At 50.0% G+C, this 17,494-nt stretch overlaps 4 protein-coding genes across 4 annotated transcripts; 1 reads left to right on the top strand and 3 right to left on the bottom strand.

Moving 5' to 3' along the window:
• Positions 1-1,631: 1,631 nt before the first annotated feature.
• LACBIDRAFT_318099 (uncharacterized protein) lies at positions 1,632-3,084 on the top strand (the record flags this gene model as incomplete). The annotated part of the gene is made up of 6 exons (XM_001879460.1): positions 1,632-1,762; positions 1,815-1,888; positions 1,944-2,410; positions 2,464-2,557; positions 2,616-2,702; positions 2,762-3,084. 6 exons carry the CDS (start codon positions 1,632-1,634, stop codon positions 3,082-3,084), a joined length of 1,176 nt encoding a protein of 391 aa, XP_001879495.1.
• A 912-nt stretch (positions 3,085-3,996) lies between these two features.
• Positions 3,997-6,040, bottom strand: LACBIDRAFT_318098 (uncharacterized protein). Its single transcript, XM_001879205.1, has 2 exons — positions 5,622-6,040; positions 3,997-5,567 (listed from the first exon to the last, which is right to left on the bottom strand). Exons 1-2 carry the CDS (start codon positions 6,008-6,010, stop codon positions 4,139-4,141), a joined length of 1,818 nt encoding a protein of 605 aa, XP_001879240.1. The 5' UTR covers positions 6,011-6,040; the 3' UTR covers positions 3,997-4,138.
• A 724-nt stretch (positions 6,041-6,764) lies between these two features.
• Positions 6,765-9,809, bottom strand: LACBIDRAFT_318097 (uncharacterized protein; the record flags this gene model as incomplete). The annotated part of the gene is made up of 8 exons (XM_001879204.1): positions 6,765-7,315; positions 7,362-7,565; positions 7,614-8,607; positions 8,676-8,745; positions 8,800-9,438; positions 9,488-9,598; positions 9,653-9,670; positions 9,721-9,809. 8 exons carry the CDS (start codon positions 9,807-9,809, stop codon positions 6,765-6,767), a joined length of 2,676 nt encoding a protein of 891 aa, XP_001879239.1.
• Positions 9,810-10,186: 377 nt separating this feature from the next.
• LACBIDRAFT_318096 (uncharacterized protein) lies at positions 10,187-10,408 on the bottom strand (the record flags this gene model as incomplete). The annotated part of the gene is made up of 1 exon (XM_001879203.1): positions 10,187-10,408. One exon carries the CDS (start codon positions 10,406-10,408, stop codon positions 10,187-10,189), a length of 222 nt encoding a protein of 73 aa, XP_001879238.1.
• Between the last annotated feature and the right edge of the window lie 7,086 nt (positions 10,409-17,494).

Below are 17,494 nucleotides of genomic sequence, written 5' to 3'. Positions count from 1 at the left end.
GTCGGACTGCCCGAATTTCTCATAAACATTGGGCAGAATCACGAGCTACATTAATAATTTACATCCAGAAAGACATTCTGAGTTGTACAGCGTCATTGAGCAAGTCATCGCGCGGGCCATTCCCTTGTGGAACAGGAGTCTAACTCCAACCAGTTCGAAGGCTTACAAGCGTATACCTTACCGCCGGGTCGAACACGATCTAAACCCAGAGAACTTGCCAGGCGGTGTGGGGCCTCAGCGAGAGGAAGGTGAGGATGAATCCGATTACCAGTATCGCAGAAGGGAGTGGGTAGAAGAAAACAGGCGTGTCATCCTTCCTGAGCCCAGGACATTCAAACCTTTTCCGTATATGAAGGTCCCGGACGAAGAAGACCTAAAGACAGTATACGGTGATGAAGGATTGCAAATCATAGCCAAGATAACGAACATTCACCTCACTCCGGAGAAACCAGAGTATAAAGGAGGGAAGTGGCATGCCATGGAAGGCCTAATGGTGACTTCGTTTCAGTAGCTTCCGGCGTCATGCCTAAATTGTCAATACATAGAACGAACACATCTGCGCGACGGCTGTGTATTATTATGATTCCGAAAACATCGCCAATGGCCAACTCGCATTCCGCCAACAATCAAGTAAGGAAGACGCGGAGAATGTTCAATATCCTGACGATGGCCTGGAGACAAGCCACTGGTTAGGTGATGTTTTTGGAGCTTGCGACTGTAATTCCACGGAGCAAGAACTCGGGTTTGTGGAGACTAGAGCTGGTCGGCTGATCACCTTCCCAAACACGCTTCATCGCAAGCTTCGGCCTTTCTCGCTGAAGGATCCCTCTAAACCTGGACATATCAAAATTCTTACGCTCTTTCTGGTAGACCCAATAATTAGGATCATCTCGACGGCGCATGTTCCGTGCCAGCGAAGGGACTGGTGGGAAAATCGCGTCAATGAGCAAAGTGCGATTGGCGGTCTCCCACTTGAGCTGCGGGATCAGATCTTTCAAAAAGTCGAGTCGGAGTTCCCCTTTTGTGTGGAGGAAGCGAAAGAATTGAGGCTGAAGTTGATCAAGGAAAGGAAGAGGTGGAACACTGATATGTTTGGAAAAATTATACGTGTATTCGACGTGTAAAATTTAGAGAGAGAATACCTACCGTTGTTGGTGTGGGCCACCGCCTCAGGTGGCACGTACGAGTCCGCAAAGCAGATGAGCAAGGCGGCAGAACGGTTGCAGAACGGGCACTTAAGCAGGCACGGGATCCGGAGCACAACCACAGAAGATCAAAAGCCCAAAAGCCCACGAAAAAAGCCAGTTGACATATTCCGCTTTGAGAAAATCATATATGGCCGTGTGGCGAAATGGCATCGCGTCTGACTACGATAAATCGTTAATCAGGAGATTGCAGGTTCGACCCCTGTCTCGGTCAATCGAACATTGTGTTCATCTTTTTTTCTAAAGCGGGCCCGGCAATTGACCATGAAATTCGTGGTGTTCTGCCAAGGTTTCGGTATCTATGTATCAACTCTTCTATGAAGGTATTCGTAACTTTTTTGATATCGATGGAGAAAAAGTTTCCTATGAGGGATAACTCTGGCCCAGCGCTTTGAGAGAGACAAAGCGCTCTTTCTTTCGACCACCATGTCCACCGCAGGCTCTCCCAAGCAGGCGCGTTCAAGCTTCTACATGCGCATCCACAAGTTCTTCTTGATTATGGGTCTGCTATATGGCTTGGCGATCGTGCTCGTTATGACGCCATTCCTGCAATCACGGTGAGCCGTGGCTTCTCCCGACCATCATCTCGCGCACTAACCATCCCTGCAGCGTCCTTTACGCACAGCACATTCACTTTTTCTCTTATTCAAAGTTTGAGCACCCAGAGCACTATGGATTAGCTCGTAAGTACGCTCGTTACCAGGTTCAATCTCCCTTTTTTTGATCTCTACCCGACAGCTGGTAAAACGATCAACTTAAGGCTGCGAAGCCCGGACAACACGTCCATCGGGGCATGGTTCATCTTCTCAGACCCCTTCTACCGCAAGTTGCCGTACCCACCGACACCACAACCGCACCAGATCTCCGAGGCCGTGCATCACAAGCCCACCATCCTCTTCTTGCACGGGAATACAGGCACGCGCGCTCTACCACTGCGCACCGTCCTGTACACCGCTTACACTGCGCGGTTGAGTGCAAATGTCTTTGCCATTGATTATCGCGGTTTCGGGGACAGCGAGGGCCACCCTACGGTGCTGGGGGTGTCAAAGGACGCTCGGGCAGGTTGGGATTACCTTATAGAACAGGGTGCACGTCCGGAGGATGTTTTGATCATCGGGCACAGTCTCGGGACGGCCATCGCTGGGCTGTTAGCTGCAGAATTGGGTAAGGATGGAATCAAGCCTCGTGGATTGGTGTTGATGTCTGTACGTCGCCGCCGTTTTGTACTAATATGGTGTTGGGCTGATTTCGTTTGCAGCCTTTCTCGTCTGTTAGAACTCTTATGGATCAATATTATCTATTCGGATTTTTGCCCCTCTTGAAGCCATTGTCTATGATACCCCTCGCACCGAGTTCGCCTTCACTGGCAATCTCAATGTCAAATTTAATCACTGACTTGACCCCCGACAGGACTCATAACATGGTCACTGGTGCATAGATTCGATACCCTTACACTAGTACCAGACATTAAATGCTCCGTTCTAATCGCTCACGCCGGTACGTCCTTATTCCACCCTCTTCCAAGTTCTCCCCAAAACTGACCATGTATAACACAGAAAACGACTGGGACATCCCCTACTCCCACTCCCAAGTCCTCTTCGATGCCTTCCTGTCACCAATACTCCCCCAAGCCCCTTCACTCCCAGAAAACCCGCTCTCACACGCAGATTGGCAGACATACACCGACCAAACCTCTCTGCACTCACAGAAGCGCGATCAGCTCGTATCCACGACTCAAGTGACTGGATACGGCACCCTGGAGCAAGCCCAAGTACAAGGACGCAATGTCGCGCTGTTGTTGACCGAGGCGGGCGGCCACGATATTGGGAGGGTGGAGGGTGTGCAGGAGACTATTGGGCGTATGTTTGGATTTTATTAATTGATGTCGATCCCCTACTCTCTGGGGCCTCCTTACGCCTCAGTCTGAGGTTAATTATGTCGATTTCCGTCTTAGGTTCCTGCTGCTCTGTCGTTAGTTAGTCTGTTATGTATACAGTCGAAACCCCCGTAACCCATGCGTCTGATAACCCATAACCCCTGAAATCCCATGCCATTTTGGGTCCACCGAGTTGGTGGGCGGGGATTTGCACACAATAACCCATAAGTCCATGATAACCCATAATCCATAGCCCTTGGTGGGATAGGTTTTGAACCCTATCTTGGGGTTATGCCTACCAAAAATGGTCATGAATTTAGTATTTTTACCTTTTCTTTTCCTGCCGCTGCACAAAATACCATCTATAAATCACCAAATTCTCTGGAATCAACCCACAAGGCCCCTCGTCCCCAGATCAATCTTTGCTCAATCATAAAGCCAACACCGTTGAAGAGAATTGCATCAATACTGACTTGCCCAAATGGTACTGATTGTTTGCCTTGCAGTCAAGGGGACCTATTGTAACGAAGAAAACAAGATTTTCTCGAAATGTACGTGACTTTCTTGAGCGCTTACTTTTTTCCCACCCCCTCCAACCCATAACCTCCGAAAACCCATAGGCTCGACTGTCCACGGAAGGGTATGGGTTACGAGGGTTTCGACTGTATCAACTGTTTTCGCTATTAGACAAAATTAGAAAAACTCAGGGTACCTACCCTCTCTACGAAATTATGACCGAGACAGGGGTCGAACCTGCAATCTCCTGATTAACAATTTATCGTAGTCAGACGCGATGCCATTTCGCCACACGGCCATGAATAACGAGGTAAAACAAAACATCATAATTTACATTGAGGTGAAGTCGAAGCGAGGCGACCGTACATCCTTTTTAAATGCTTGACCAAAATATCGGCATAGGGCAAGGACAAAAATGTTCCTTTTCTTGAAAGTACACTAAAAAGTACAAACACTTTACATACAACAGCTCTGCGACAAATCAAACGCGGATTGAAAAGAAAACTTGAACTAGAACAAAAAAGAAGGAAAGAAGAAACCATCAGCGAGGCTGCGAAACCTGCGCTGAATAGTATGCATCAAAAACGGGGTCGTTGAAAACACCCCCTACCTCAAAAGCGTCCGTCTCGTCGAGCTCCTCATAATCCTCATCCTCGTCCACCTCTACCATTCTGCTAAAGATGTTGACCTTCAAATCCCCAGAAGCGTCCTTGAACTCCGCGACGCATCCACGGTCTTGTCCACTGACATGAATATCAACCTCCTTCAAGCTACAAGCACCTCTATCTTTCCGCTCTGCAGCCAGACCACCAACAAGGAAGTCAAAGTCCTGTATCTGGAGTTGCTCAAAGCCGCGGATACACAGGGACTGTAATTGCGGACACGGGCAACTGGAGATGGCTAATGATGGGACTGGATTGGAAGGAAGCAGAGCGCGCACGGCGTGCATGGTCATTCCTATCAGCTCCAATCGTTGAAGGTTGGGTAGTGCGCCAAAAAACGCGCGCAGGGGTCGCGGACACGCGCGGACGGATTTAAGTGTGACGTTCTCCAGTATGGGGAAGGCGGCGTTGGATTTTGGCTCTTGGCTCAGATCCTCAGTGGTGGGTAAGCGAGATACGGCCCGCTTGTTCATGGCGACCCGATAGTGAAGCCCGTCAGGGAGCTCGTATGCGACAAGATAGTTGTGATCTGCGTCGTAAAATTCCCCAGTGCCGATGTACGTGAGTAGACTGCCCGCATCAACCTCCTCTGGGTCTCCAGGATAAGTGGCGTCTTCCAAGACCAGTACCTTGGCATTTGGGGCGTTGAGGAGCTCGAGGACGGTTTGACCTTCAAGGGCGGTTCGGTATCCGAGGGTTATGCTATGGAGATGGGGGAGTGGGACGGAGTCTAGGTCATGATGGATGACGTCGACAATATCGTCGACGTCGTCTGGTACGAACGGACCAGATCCGGAGATGGCCAATTTGCGGAGATGCAAGCTGGCGCCAAGGAGTTGTTGAAACTCGGTGAGAGTGGGACGGACGTCAGAGCAGTGAGAAGATAGCTCAAGACTGTGCAGTCCGCCTCCAGTCGATGCCGACAGGACGTTGACGAGAGAAGCCCACTCGACGTGGACACCTCGAAGAGAGAGATGCTTGAGTCGCGGAAGTAGATCTTTCTGGGAGGAAGGGGTGACTGAGCTGAGGAAGGCAGGACTTTTCATATCTCGGGGTTGGAATTCGGGTGAGAAGCTGACAAAGTCGTTACACCGCATCAAGGTCAAAGATTCCAGAAGGGGGGCGCCAAAGGAAGTGATACATGGGTTGATATGGAGGAGGGCGGAGTGCATGGGAGCCCAAGAGTCGGTGAGGATATGGAGTGACCGCCACCGTGAGATATGCGGCAGGAGGAGGGATATCACGGAGGCCATATGGTCGGGGGAAAATGGTGGAGTATAGGTGTTGAACTCATACTCAGAGGGAATCCTTGTGTTCTTGTAAGCACAAAGAAAAAAAAGAGACGGTTGGAAAAAAACGTACTCGGGTTCAAAAAAATCCCAATCTTGGTCTCTAGCGTCAATGAGAATATCTAGTGGATAGTTGCGAGATAGCGCGAGATAAGATGTAAGGTGAGTGGTGTTGAGCAGCGAAGAAGCGTCATCGTCGTCCTCGCTCAACCGTTTGACCATTTCAACGGTGATGCAGAGGCTGGTCCATAGTCCAGGTGTGTTACGCGCTACTCGCCCCCAATGGCGGCTAACACCTGCGAAAGCGAGAGGCACTTTGACGCTCTCTGTATTGAATAAAGGGTTACGACCTGCCTCGTCGGAACTCGGGACGTCGGCCGATGAGAGGGTGCCCAGCACAAAGATGTACGACAGCAACTCCACAGGGAGCTTGCTGATTGGCGAGGAGGGATGGGTGTACATCTCGCAGGCAGGATTTCGACAGTCGGGATTGTGAAAGGAGTGGAGAAAATGAGCGGCGCGATGGTTATGTACGGGAAGCCATGTCCTTTGAGTCATGCAATAGACTTGTAGAACAAAAGAGAAAACGTGGATAGATGACGATATGTATCAGCAGATCATATCGGGTAACAATAAGTGGGTGTCGCTAAATTTCTTATTGTTCTCTGAGATGAGAAGGAAACGGACGCACCCTGATTCGCACAAATTGAACAGTGACCAGTCCGTGGTCAGAAAATGAAGGACTTGCGAGGCAGTGAGGGTTGGCCAGAGCCTTGCGTTGATATTAGAAGTCATTGGGCAAGTTTGAAGACGGTATGTTCAAAGGAGTGTCCAATTCCATCCCAGCAACAAAGGGAAGAGGCAGATTGGAACACGATCGATCTCAGATCGACCTCACGTGCAAAGCAGTCACTAGTCACATCATCACATCTAAGACGACATTTCATCTTGGTTACCTGACCGATAGTTCCGATACTGACTCGGCATCTCTCAGAAAATAAATGGACAATGTAAGGAAGGAACTCATGTCTCCTCTTTTCAAATAACTCGAATATCACAAAGCATTGTAGTACAATCACGTTTACAAAACGATCAAAATATATATATACAGAGCTGGACGTAGTAGCAAGGATAAAGACCGGAATAAAATGGAGTACATATATCAGAAGAATAAAAGATGTAATGATACAGACGCACGCTGAAGGAGAGAGTGTCGTTATGGCGAGGATACCAGCCCATTCATTTTGAGGAACACAGGGCTACCAAAGCCCCCCGTAACCGGTGTCCCAGCTTGACGGTCATTCTGCTGCTGCTGGTGTATGAATTCGGAAGAGAAGAGATGTCCGACATCAACATTCCCATCACTAAAAAGCGACATCATCTCCCCGGGTGACATATACATTTGCGTGTCTTCCCTTATCATGTCCATTCCCAGACCCCCTGACGAGGTATCCATATACGCCGTGGGCGAAGGGTGTCGAACCTGCGGAGTTCCGTTGGAATATTGCGGTGCTGGATTAGGAATAGACGAAGATGACCCCGAGGCAGAGGACGAGCCTGAGGAGAACCCAATTCCATTTTTGGGCGGGTCATTGAAGAATTCAGATGGGGTGAACGCCTCCGGACTGCTGTGATGGGAAGGAGAGTCGCCACTGTTGTTCGAACGCGCAATGGAGGGTGCCTTTTTCCTTACAGGCCGTATCCACGGTGGCCGAGAGGTGTCTGCTGCTCCATCTTGACGAGTTGTTTCCAGAGGAATATTCGTGACTGAAATAGAATTAACATTCGCCATACTCGATAGAAATCAACTTACGTCGACAAAATTCTTCCATTAAATCCCCTGATCGAAGGCCGCAGACGTAACGTCCGCTAAACCGACGAAGCAGCCCAATGCAGGTGCGAAGCGCGTCCAGTCCGAGAGGTATCAAATTCTGAAGCGCTTCCGTCTTGCAACAGAGTAAAATAGCGACCAAGGTTCTCCCAGCCTGGGTCAATTGATGAATGACGTGGACACCGTCTAGAAGACAAGGTAAGTAGCCGATCAGGAATATTAAACCCAACGCACAGTATGTCATGAGGCCCTTCTTGGCAATGTGCAGATGAGCGCCGACAATCTGCAGAGCAGCGTTGTGAGCCGATATCAGAGCCTCTTTCTCAGCATCAGTCTGTTCCTCCTGGACGGGGCCACTAGTTCTCTCCGCCACGAGCTCCGAAAACCGATGTCGATAGATTAAAAGCCGGACATATTGCTCGGCACAATGCAGGCGTTCGGCTTGCGTCAAGCGAATGGTATCTTCACTGGCGAGGGTCTCAGGTGAGTGAGCCCAATGGGCAGGTATATTCTGATGAATGCAGTCCAAAAGCGCCTCCTCCTCGCGCATCTCCTTGAATCTACGCGCGCCAGACAAAACATTCGCCGCCTTCAACAAGAAGGAAGACGACTCGTCGGATTGTCTCGCGGGAGGAACGTCAAGGATCGATTCAAGAACGACCATGATCCGCAAGGACACGATGAACGCGCTCAGTCGACACTCCGTGCCTGGCGGAGGTACGCCAACTGATTCCCGTGTAATAAACTCGTCATCAACCGGTGATGGCTCCGGTACATCACAATCCCGCAACCGGAGTAGTGAAGGTCGACCAAAATGTGCCCCAAGTTGCTTGTCCCAGATATATACACACCAGAAAGTACGTTTCCGAACTTCGTCTTCAATGGGGTCGAAAAGATCGTATGTGTCCGCTGAGCGGTGCAGCCCAGCGTCGATGCACATGGTAACGGCTTCGGCGAGTATCGAGGCCCCTTTCGAGAGTTTGCCAAGACCGATGGCGTAGACAGCCGCTATCAGATTGGCTTGGATGTTGTATAGGGTTGGACGGTCGGCAATGGGGAGAGCGCGTAACCGGGCAAAAAGGTCGAACCAATGGGTGCCCGCAGAAATACTGTCATTGGGGTCAGCGCGAACGCGGGGATCATCCAGGTGCCTCGAAGCAAGACAGCAAATAGAGACGATAAAAGCGGCAAAACCTGGTTCTGCCCACTTCTGAGGATTTCCATAGTCCTAGAGAACACATCAAGGAAAGCGTCTGAGCTTAGGGCAGGGGCAATGAGTGTGAAGGAAAAACGTACAGCAAGAAAAGTAGGAACATGAAGGAAAGGTAGGATATAGTATGACGTCGATAGATAGCACTGGACGAGACTAAGTGGGGGTATTAGATAACCCGAGCCAAGAATAAAATTGAGGAAATCGAACCTGTCCATGAGTTCCGGCACAATATAGGTTGTAATAAATCGCCATAACGTTTGGGGGTTAACATCAGTGCGCCGAGGTTGTCGATTGGGGAACCAGTCTGGGTTTGCAGCCGTTGGGATGGAGGGACCGTTTTGGGTATCATCACGGTGAGGTGCGTGGTGGTGGTGATGCTCTCTATTGTTGGGAGGAGTATGTCGCTCCACCAACAAGTCGAGTACGGGAAGACCAGACGTTTCACCCTGCCACCTGGTATATCCTTCATCGTCAAAGTAAAGGTACGATGACGTCAGGGACATTCGCGACGACCCAGCCGTTGCTTGATCTGGGTGATGTGCATGTGGATATAGGGAACCAAGAAGGGAGGAAAATGGATGTCGGGGACTGTGGTGACTTTCATCGACATTTGGCTCGTGCGTGAAATGAGTGGATGGATTTGTTAGAGGGAATACGTGTAGTGAAGGTGGGGGTACGCCTGAGGGTGTTCCAGCAGGGTACATGAACGGGGTTATGGGGCTGGTGGCACCATCTAGAGCAGGGTGTCCTGGAGGAATTGCCCCACCAGCCGCGAAGACAGCAGGTGGAATGGCTTGAATCAGAGTCTCGAGGTGGTGCATACGATCTTCCAGGGTCGCTGTGCGTCTTTGCGCAGATCAGGCATGAGCAATTCAGGGTGGTAACGAAAACCTACTTCGACTTGTGCGGATGTGTTCTCTTGCCTGGCTCCTCGAACGTACAGGACGAACCTGCAGTTAGGCATGCTTGACAAGGGTGGCCTTCGTCGCATTTTATCCTTCTTCGACTACGAAATGGCTCGCGCTATTGTCGATGACTGCTAGAAGGGTGAGTAACTCACCGGCAACGGTCACACGCCCTAACAAGATGTTGAGGACCAAATTACACAAGCGAATTTAGAGGACCTACCTGCTCAGTTTGAAGCGTCGTTCCTTGAGCATCATCGACGAGGATGAAGCTTGGTGGTCCTGTGTATCCGGTGTTGTAACTGGAGGCATGATGGTGGTATGAAAGGAAGTAAAAAGTTGTAGTATGTATACCAATTCGGACCCAAGACAGCCAAAAATACTTCAGAAACAAACCGAATTTTACCCGATTTGATACGACTTTCTTTTGATTCGCTAACGATAGTCATCGCCAAGAATCATACACTGGCGCAAAGCCCTCAACAAAATGCTACGTCCCCTATGTTTTCCAAGTCTTTCTATCGGTAAAACATGGCCTTGTATTGATCACTCTGTCCATCATCTCGACTACAAAAACACGCAAGACAATCCGTCGTTGAGAAAAGAGGCTTTTTTTCAAACATAGGTTTCATTCAAGTTTTTAGACCTCTTTCGATAAATCGGGTCATCAAAATGGCACGTGTGACCGGTCACCTTCTCAAATCTCCGGATCGTTTAATTTCCAGAGTGCTTCCCTTCTTTAAACTATCGTCGGTCAGTGTTTGAAGAACAGTGATCCCTTTTTCTCCGAGCAAAACGTACAAAGTCAGAAGATTCTCATTCAATGAATTGTAACCTCTGTCAGGTATAGTAAGTGTATCATTTGAGTAATTAAACGAGAAGGGGTAAAATGTCCAATGCAGATGGCTCATATAATAACAAGGGTCGGACGAGCAATGAAGGGGGGGTCTTTTAGGCGGGGGGAGAAGAAAGGGGCATCGGAGCAAAGGTAACCAACATGGACAAATACACAGATAGCACCAGTGAATGCAGAGAGCATGATGAGATGGAGTGGATATCTCACAAATAAATTACAGCGCCCGACCAACCTCCCACGTGGATTCAACGGAAACACGTCGGTCGTGTCGCTGGCTGTCGTCGCCCACTATGGTTTGCCGATCATCTTCGTCGTCATCATTCAGCACAATGTTCGCAGTACCTCCGCCATCATCGTAGACTGCGTGACCCGGATTACTCCCGGTCACCCCGTCCTCATCCTCAGACCAAAAGTCATCGGGCGCGGTAGCAAATGAGGCATGCGACGCCTCACTTTGTGACCGCTGGTAGTGGCTCTGGCGGCTAGGAGGCACTTCCAGGGGTGGGCTCCGCACCCGCATCTCGTAGGTACCGGGGTCCTTTACCCCTGCATTATGGAGATTTTGGGGTACTGGAAGTAATGATGACGCCACTAATGGTTGGGGTGTAGATATGGGATTGTGTATTGGGGGAGCTCGCGTGGATTCTGCTCTCGAGGTGGCAACGCTTGTTCTTATGCTGGGGGGTGTACTTGTCACCTCGCCAGATGGGTATCTGAATTTTGGCGATGGAAGGGGTGAGGGAAGTGGGATTTCCGAGGAAGAGTAGTATGATGGTTGCGGTGATGGGTTCATTCTATGATCAACGCCAGATGGATGGGGCGAAAGATGAGTTTCGTTGGAGGGGTCACTCTTGGCGTAAGTGTATTGGACACTTGGGAGTTCAATAGTATCGGTTGGGGGCGGCGTATCCAGGTATGTCTGTCTGGGTGCAGAAGCAAGGAGCGCTGGGCTGCTTGTCATGGTCGGTTCGTATGCATTGTGTACGCTGGATATCTCCGAAAAAGAACGGCTATGCTGATCGTGAAACATGGGAGCAGCTTCAAGGGTATTTGGGCTTCTTTCTTTGTTCTTCTTCACCTTCCTGTGGGACAAGCCTAGTTGGTCTTTCAGGTCACCATCAACCCACATCTCCCGGATGATGTCTTTGTCGAGAGGGTAGTAGACGGTGGATATATATTTGACGATAAACCTTGGGGCTTAAAAAAGCATATCAGTTGCAGTATAAACCTCAACTGTATCAAAAACTCACTGAGACAGATAAAACCGGTCAGAAGGACTGTCGCCCAGAAAGTCAACGTTCCAAAAAGAATGATGGCCTCGTCGACGAAATCGCTGCTCATGAAGAATGAGTAAACTACAATCCACAACATCATTACGACCGTTGAACCGACGACGACGATCCAAGTCATGATCGTCCAGCTGTGCAAGAATCAGTATCAATTAGTCCATACAATGAAGCGACCCACTAGTGAGTATTCATGCCGACATAAGTATTGGCAGCGAAGATCGCGGAGACTGCAACAGTGGTCCCAAAATCCGAGAGTGACTCGATTCCTTTTCCGTTCCATGATATAGATAAACCCAATGTCCAGACAAGATAGGGGAAGAAGAAGACAACGCCTGATTGGTAGAGGCCATCTGACATGTATAACCAAAACTTGGTCCGCGTGTACTCGAGCCCGCGAATACCCCGAACGTAGAGGTGAGGGAATGCCAGGGCCGCCTTGGCGTTGATATCCTGGTCGAAAGCTGAACCACGAGATAAAAGTCAGATAGGAAGGTAGTCGGAAACGACGAGTACGCACCTCCAAGGACGATTACCGGAAGTGAAGTGAATACAAGGTTGCAGAGCAAGATAAAGGTGTATTGGTACAGGTACGTTGCGTCAAAACTGATAGCATGGACGTCAGTGAGGACAAAGAGGGAAGCGAGAAACGACATGCCTGTTGAAGGGGAGGTACCAAAACATGGCGAATGTCCAGATGACGTTCTGTATTCAGATACCTTCTATCAACCCGCAGATGTGTGAGAAAAGAAGAAACTGTACCTTGTAGAAAAAGTTGCTGTGCATGTCCGCAACACGCTGATACGACCACCGACCATGCACAAGCAACAACTTCGTCAAGAAGCGGAACTGGCCAAACGCATAGTCGGCCGACATTGCAGCTTGCGAGCCCTCGAGACCGAAAAGACCACAACCAATGTTAGCCTCCTGAATCATGGCAACATCGTTTGCGCCGTCTCCGATCGAGAGTGTCATAGCGTTTCGTCCTTCCTTAACCTACAAACACATCAGCAACGCGAACTAAACGCAGATGTCCGATATACTCACCAGGTTGACAGTCAGGGCCTTCTGAGCAGGAGACACACGACAGCACACGACCGTCTCACACTGAGTGCCGAGATTGAGGAACAGCGTCTTCAACTCTGGAGTGAGAGCATGTCGGAGGGTATCGCCGTCAATAACAACAGCAAAGGATGCCTGAGCCCCAGGAACAAAACCTCGTTTCCGGAGATCCCAAGAAGGTGGACCAAGAACCGAAGCTATCTTGTTCAGCCCAGCCTCCAGCTGTGCCCGAGTTTTCTCTGCAGAATCCGCAGACAAGATCATCAAATCCATGTTGCTCTTCAGAAGATTGCAGCTGTAGCCAATCTCAATGGCCGTTTGTAATTTGTCGCCTACATTCAGGGTGAAAGTGAGCCGAAGATGGCCGTGGCAATGAAGAAGCAAACGCACCAGTCAAGATCCACAATTTGATTCCAGCACGATGAAGCATCTCAATCGCTTCAGGAACGCCCTCCTGCAGCTTGTCCTCCAGAGCCGTTGCTCCAAGAATCAGAAGGGAATGTTCAACCAACGCATTGGCCTTGTCAATCTCCTCTTCTCGGTTCTCGATGGCATTAGTTGCAGCATCGTACGTCCTCGCCCAAGTGAAGTACTCCTCCTCATCCAAATACCGGTAGGCAATGCACAACGTCCTTAACCCATTATTGGCAAAAGACTCCATATCCTTGCTTGTCTGCTCCTTCAAAGCCGAATCGTGGTCCTTGGCAAGTCGCTCATAAATGACGCTATCTGCGCCCTTACAATAAAGAATAAGTCGCCCATCCGGACAGCGCATGACAGTGCTCATCCGCTTCCTCGTGCTGTTGAATTCCAGCGTCTTCAGCAGCGTATATTTCTCCGACTGCCCCATGACCTCAATCTCGAACGCATCCTTGGATTTGCCGAGGAAAGGGAAGCCAGCATCTCGGGCAGCTGCAACCAACGCAGCTTCGTCAGGAGATTCGGCCTTGTATTCCACTTGGTACGGGTTCGTCTGCGGATCGGGTTTGTCCGCGAGGACAGTGTGACATAAAGCTAGAGCCCGGAAAAAAGCGATGATTCGAGGACGTTGTTCTGAATTACGATCCGCGAGATCTTCGGCAAATTTCGGAGAGACGAGGGTGAGTTTGTCGGTTTGCATGTATCTATTCTTGAAGGCCCGTTCCATGGTATGAACCATCTGGTGTTTCAGCTTGTCCAGCTTCTCGCTGATCTCCCGAGGGTCCAAAGTTTCTCCTTTGCCCTCCCGAGTGGCGGCACCACGTTGGGCCTCTGTGATCCCTTCGCCATAGGATACGCCATGTACTGAGCATTTCTGGAATTCCATGATGTTTTGCGTAAGAGTTCCAGTCTTGTCCGAAAAGACATACTCGATTTGGCCAAGGTCGTCAGAGATGTTCCATGTCTTGGGTACGCAAGCGGTGTCATAGGGCTTGTAGTACATGTCAATATCTTGAGAGATGAAGAAGGCCTGGATAGTCTTCACGATTTCGATTGAGATGTAGAGTGAAATGGGGACGATGTTCTGGAAGGCGATTAGACATGACCTTTGTTTGCTTCGTGTTTAGTAAAGGAAGAATGACAACAGAGGGAGGCACATACACGAAGGTGATGATGGCGTTGATAACATGCGAGGTTGTGGGGTCCGACCCTACCTCATAGAACTCTGCACTCGTCCCTGTTCTCGCGTCCTCCAAGCCGCTGAAGATCGCAGAAACCAAGCACATGATGGACAGCAGGCCGAAGTTGACTATAACATTGAAGTTGGTCTCCTTCTCAATCTTACTCCGTTTCGAAGGGGTGTCTCCGCCGTTGAGCATGATCTTCGTGTCGGCACCAGTGAACACCACCAGCCCAATGACCCAACCCGTGTTCCTGAGCGCACAACCACGCAAAAGGAGCTCGTTGATCGTGACGGGCTCCTGTCTTTGCTCGCCAGAAGTGGGATCGTCGTACCGCAAGACCCCATGGTATTGGTAGAGGTTCTGATGTGGGGGTTCGGAGTCGAGGTAGAACGATGACCGCTCAATGTCTTCCTCTGAGGTGATGGTCGAGGTGCCCTTGACAGCTTTCCGTGGTTTGAGATTCGTTTCGCCGTCCAAGTTCTTCGTCTCCAGGTAGCACATACCCTCGGAATCTGACGTGGACAGTACCACGATATCGGCAGGAACCTGGTCGTTGTCCCTCAACAGCACGATGTCCCCCACCTCAAGCTTCTTCCACAACGTCCTCTCCCACCGTGACGATCCACCCGCGTGTTTATTCCAGTTGACGACCCCAACGGTTGACTGTGATTGAATCGATTGCTGATACTGCGCCAATGACCCAAACTGCGCCCACTCTGTCGACTGTTTGACAGACCCCTCGGATAGTGACGTCTTAGACGCCGCGCCGACTGTTGTTGGCGGATAGCTGTGCGAGTCCACACTCTGGATATCCTCTAGCCTACGTCCACCCGCCCCTCCACGCAGATCAATGCTGCTCTGGCTCACGTCATGCGTCAAAACGCTCGACACATCCCCAGCGTCTCCTCCCCTGCTCAATACAACACGCATCCCCTCCCCAGCCTCCCTATCCCGCAGCTTCCTCACACCTTTGGTCACCTTACCCGGCGGATTTATGCCCAGCAGCTTCTGAAGCCATGACCGTGGATCTGTCGGCTGGTTCACGTTACGCCATCCACCCCCGAGTTTCGTTGCTGCGGAGTTGTTGACCTGGTCATCGAGACTGCCACGCCGGTAGTCTTCCACGCCATCCTTGATGGCTGTGACGGTGAGAATGAATGCGAGGGGAAGGACAGCTATAGAGCCTGCTGCAGCGCCAAAGACAGGGAACACTAAAATTGACGGTTAGCAGACAGGGTCAAGTAACGGTTTGAGACTTGCATTGTAGAATGACCAAAGATAAGAAGAAAAGATTAGCAACTCGTCGAAACTGTTCGTACAAGTTCTTGGGAATAAATGTGAAGATTGTGTACTCTTGAATACAAATTCAGCGATATTCACAAAGCAGGGTAATGATACGCACTTGTTGTCCGGACTTTATTTCGCACATAGTAAACTCTAGGTTCCCCATCGTGATCCACCTCCATAGCCGACAGCGCGTGATTGACGTAGACATTCCTACGCACACCGGGCACTTGTTTAGGCGCAGTCGGCGGGGTAGTCGCCGCAGGCACTGGTTTCTTGTCATGTCGACCACCAAAGAACCTCGAGCGTCTTGTCTGCAAAGACCGTCGACGCTCCGCCCTCTGCTCTGACTTTATAGACTCTGCAATCGCAGATGCGGCCGTCCTGACCGTCCGCAAACGTAGCTCTGGGTCGATGGCATTGTCATTTTCCTCGTCAGTGTCGTCGAGCTCGTCGGCGGGCGGGTGATTGTCTTTCAGAAAAGACATAAGTCGAGAGCCAGCCCGCAGTTAGAAATACGCTCGTCGTCGTCAAGCGCAAGGAGGAGTGCCGAGGGAAAACGTTGTCGTGAGCGTCTGCAACACTGAGAATGCCCAGCATTATTTCCGTTCTCGGCAGACACAGCCACAAAGATCTTGTTTTGGCTGTCCCCTGCTGTCCCTCATTCTGTCATCCTCCTCCAACGTCGCCTAAAGCATAATGCTCCTCGCTCGTCGTCCTTCATCATATTTTCATTATCTACGCTCGCAAAGATTTAAAGAACTTAGAAGCAACTTTTTCCCTGCCGATGCCAATCACTAGTGACAAACAACGCTGAGAGTGTAAAAATAGTCGGAAACGCGGCAGAGCTGGGTAAGCCTTTTACCTGAACAAAAATACGTTTGCTAATGAAATATATGGCAAAATGCAAGAAGCATCGAGCAGGTACTATCCACTGTGTGCCATCTACTCGCCTCGCCAAGAAAAATCTCCAAGGCGCTTGAAGGTTGGCATCAGTGAAAGTCAGGTGGAATCTCAACTGATACTCACGAAACACTTCCAAGGCCGTCTATCACAACGGGCAGATCGGATGGGATTCAAGCATTGAAACCTTTCCCAGCGAATGGATCAAGAGGGGTTCTACTATATCGTCCATACAACAGGCAAGTTAATTTAGGGTCATCAATCGTGATTGAGCCGCAAAAACCCAGAATTACACTGGAATTTACAACAGTAAGCGAAAAAAACAACTACGAGTTAGTGGAGGAAGCCCTCATATATATGGTCTTGCTAAGCCCCAAACTTAAGAATCAAGTCGGTACGGACAAACATTGGTTTGACCCTTTTAAAAGTACGTTTAATGCGCGAGACCCACGTTGACTAACCTGCCGCCTATTACAGGTGAGCGATAACTCGGAAAAATCATATTGACAATTTTCTCCAAGCTGAAACTTAATGCATTTTGGGACTGACGCCCGATGGAAGTGCTGGGCGACGAAGAAATTCAGTCCGAGGGTGACAACAAAATTCAAATTCATGTTTAACGACTGGTTTCGATTCGTACTGAACAAGAGAACCAGAGGCGGGGCTTGAAACCTTCGTATCATTCGACTGCTGTAGAGGATACTCGATCTTCTCTTGGCGAAAGCGGTCCCGAGGTTTCTTCAATGCGACCTCAACGAAGGCGCATGGAGATCGATGCCATCTCTACCAAGCGGCCATTCTCCATCGTACGCTTCCTGAATTCGGAAGGACAGGGGAATCGACTGTGGCTACACACCTTGAGACATTGGCAACACTAACATTGTGAATATGAGGGTAGAACTCCTCGTCGGACTTGTAACTGACGTTAGGGAAGCCAGGGGAAGAAGCGACGTACCATAGATGTTGTACCGCCGCCATGTGTCGGCCGAATGTCGTGGTTGG

Source organism: Laccaria bicolor, genomic scaffold (genome assembly GCF_000143565.1).
Source record: "Laccaria bicolor S238N-H82 LACBIscaffold_8 genomic scaffold, whole genome shotgun sequence".
Classification (NCBI taxonomy): domain Eukaryota; kingdom Fungi; phylum Basidiomycota; class Agaricomycetes; order Agaricales; family Hydnangiaceae; genus Laccaria; species Laccaria bicolor.
The sequence above is the reverse complement of the archived record's forward strand: the minus strand, read 5'-3'. Positions and strand labels throughout refer to the sequence as shown.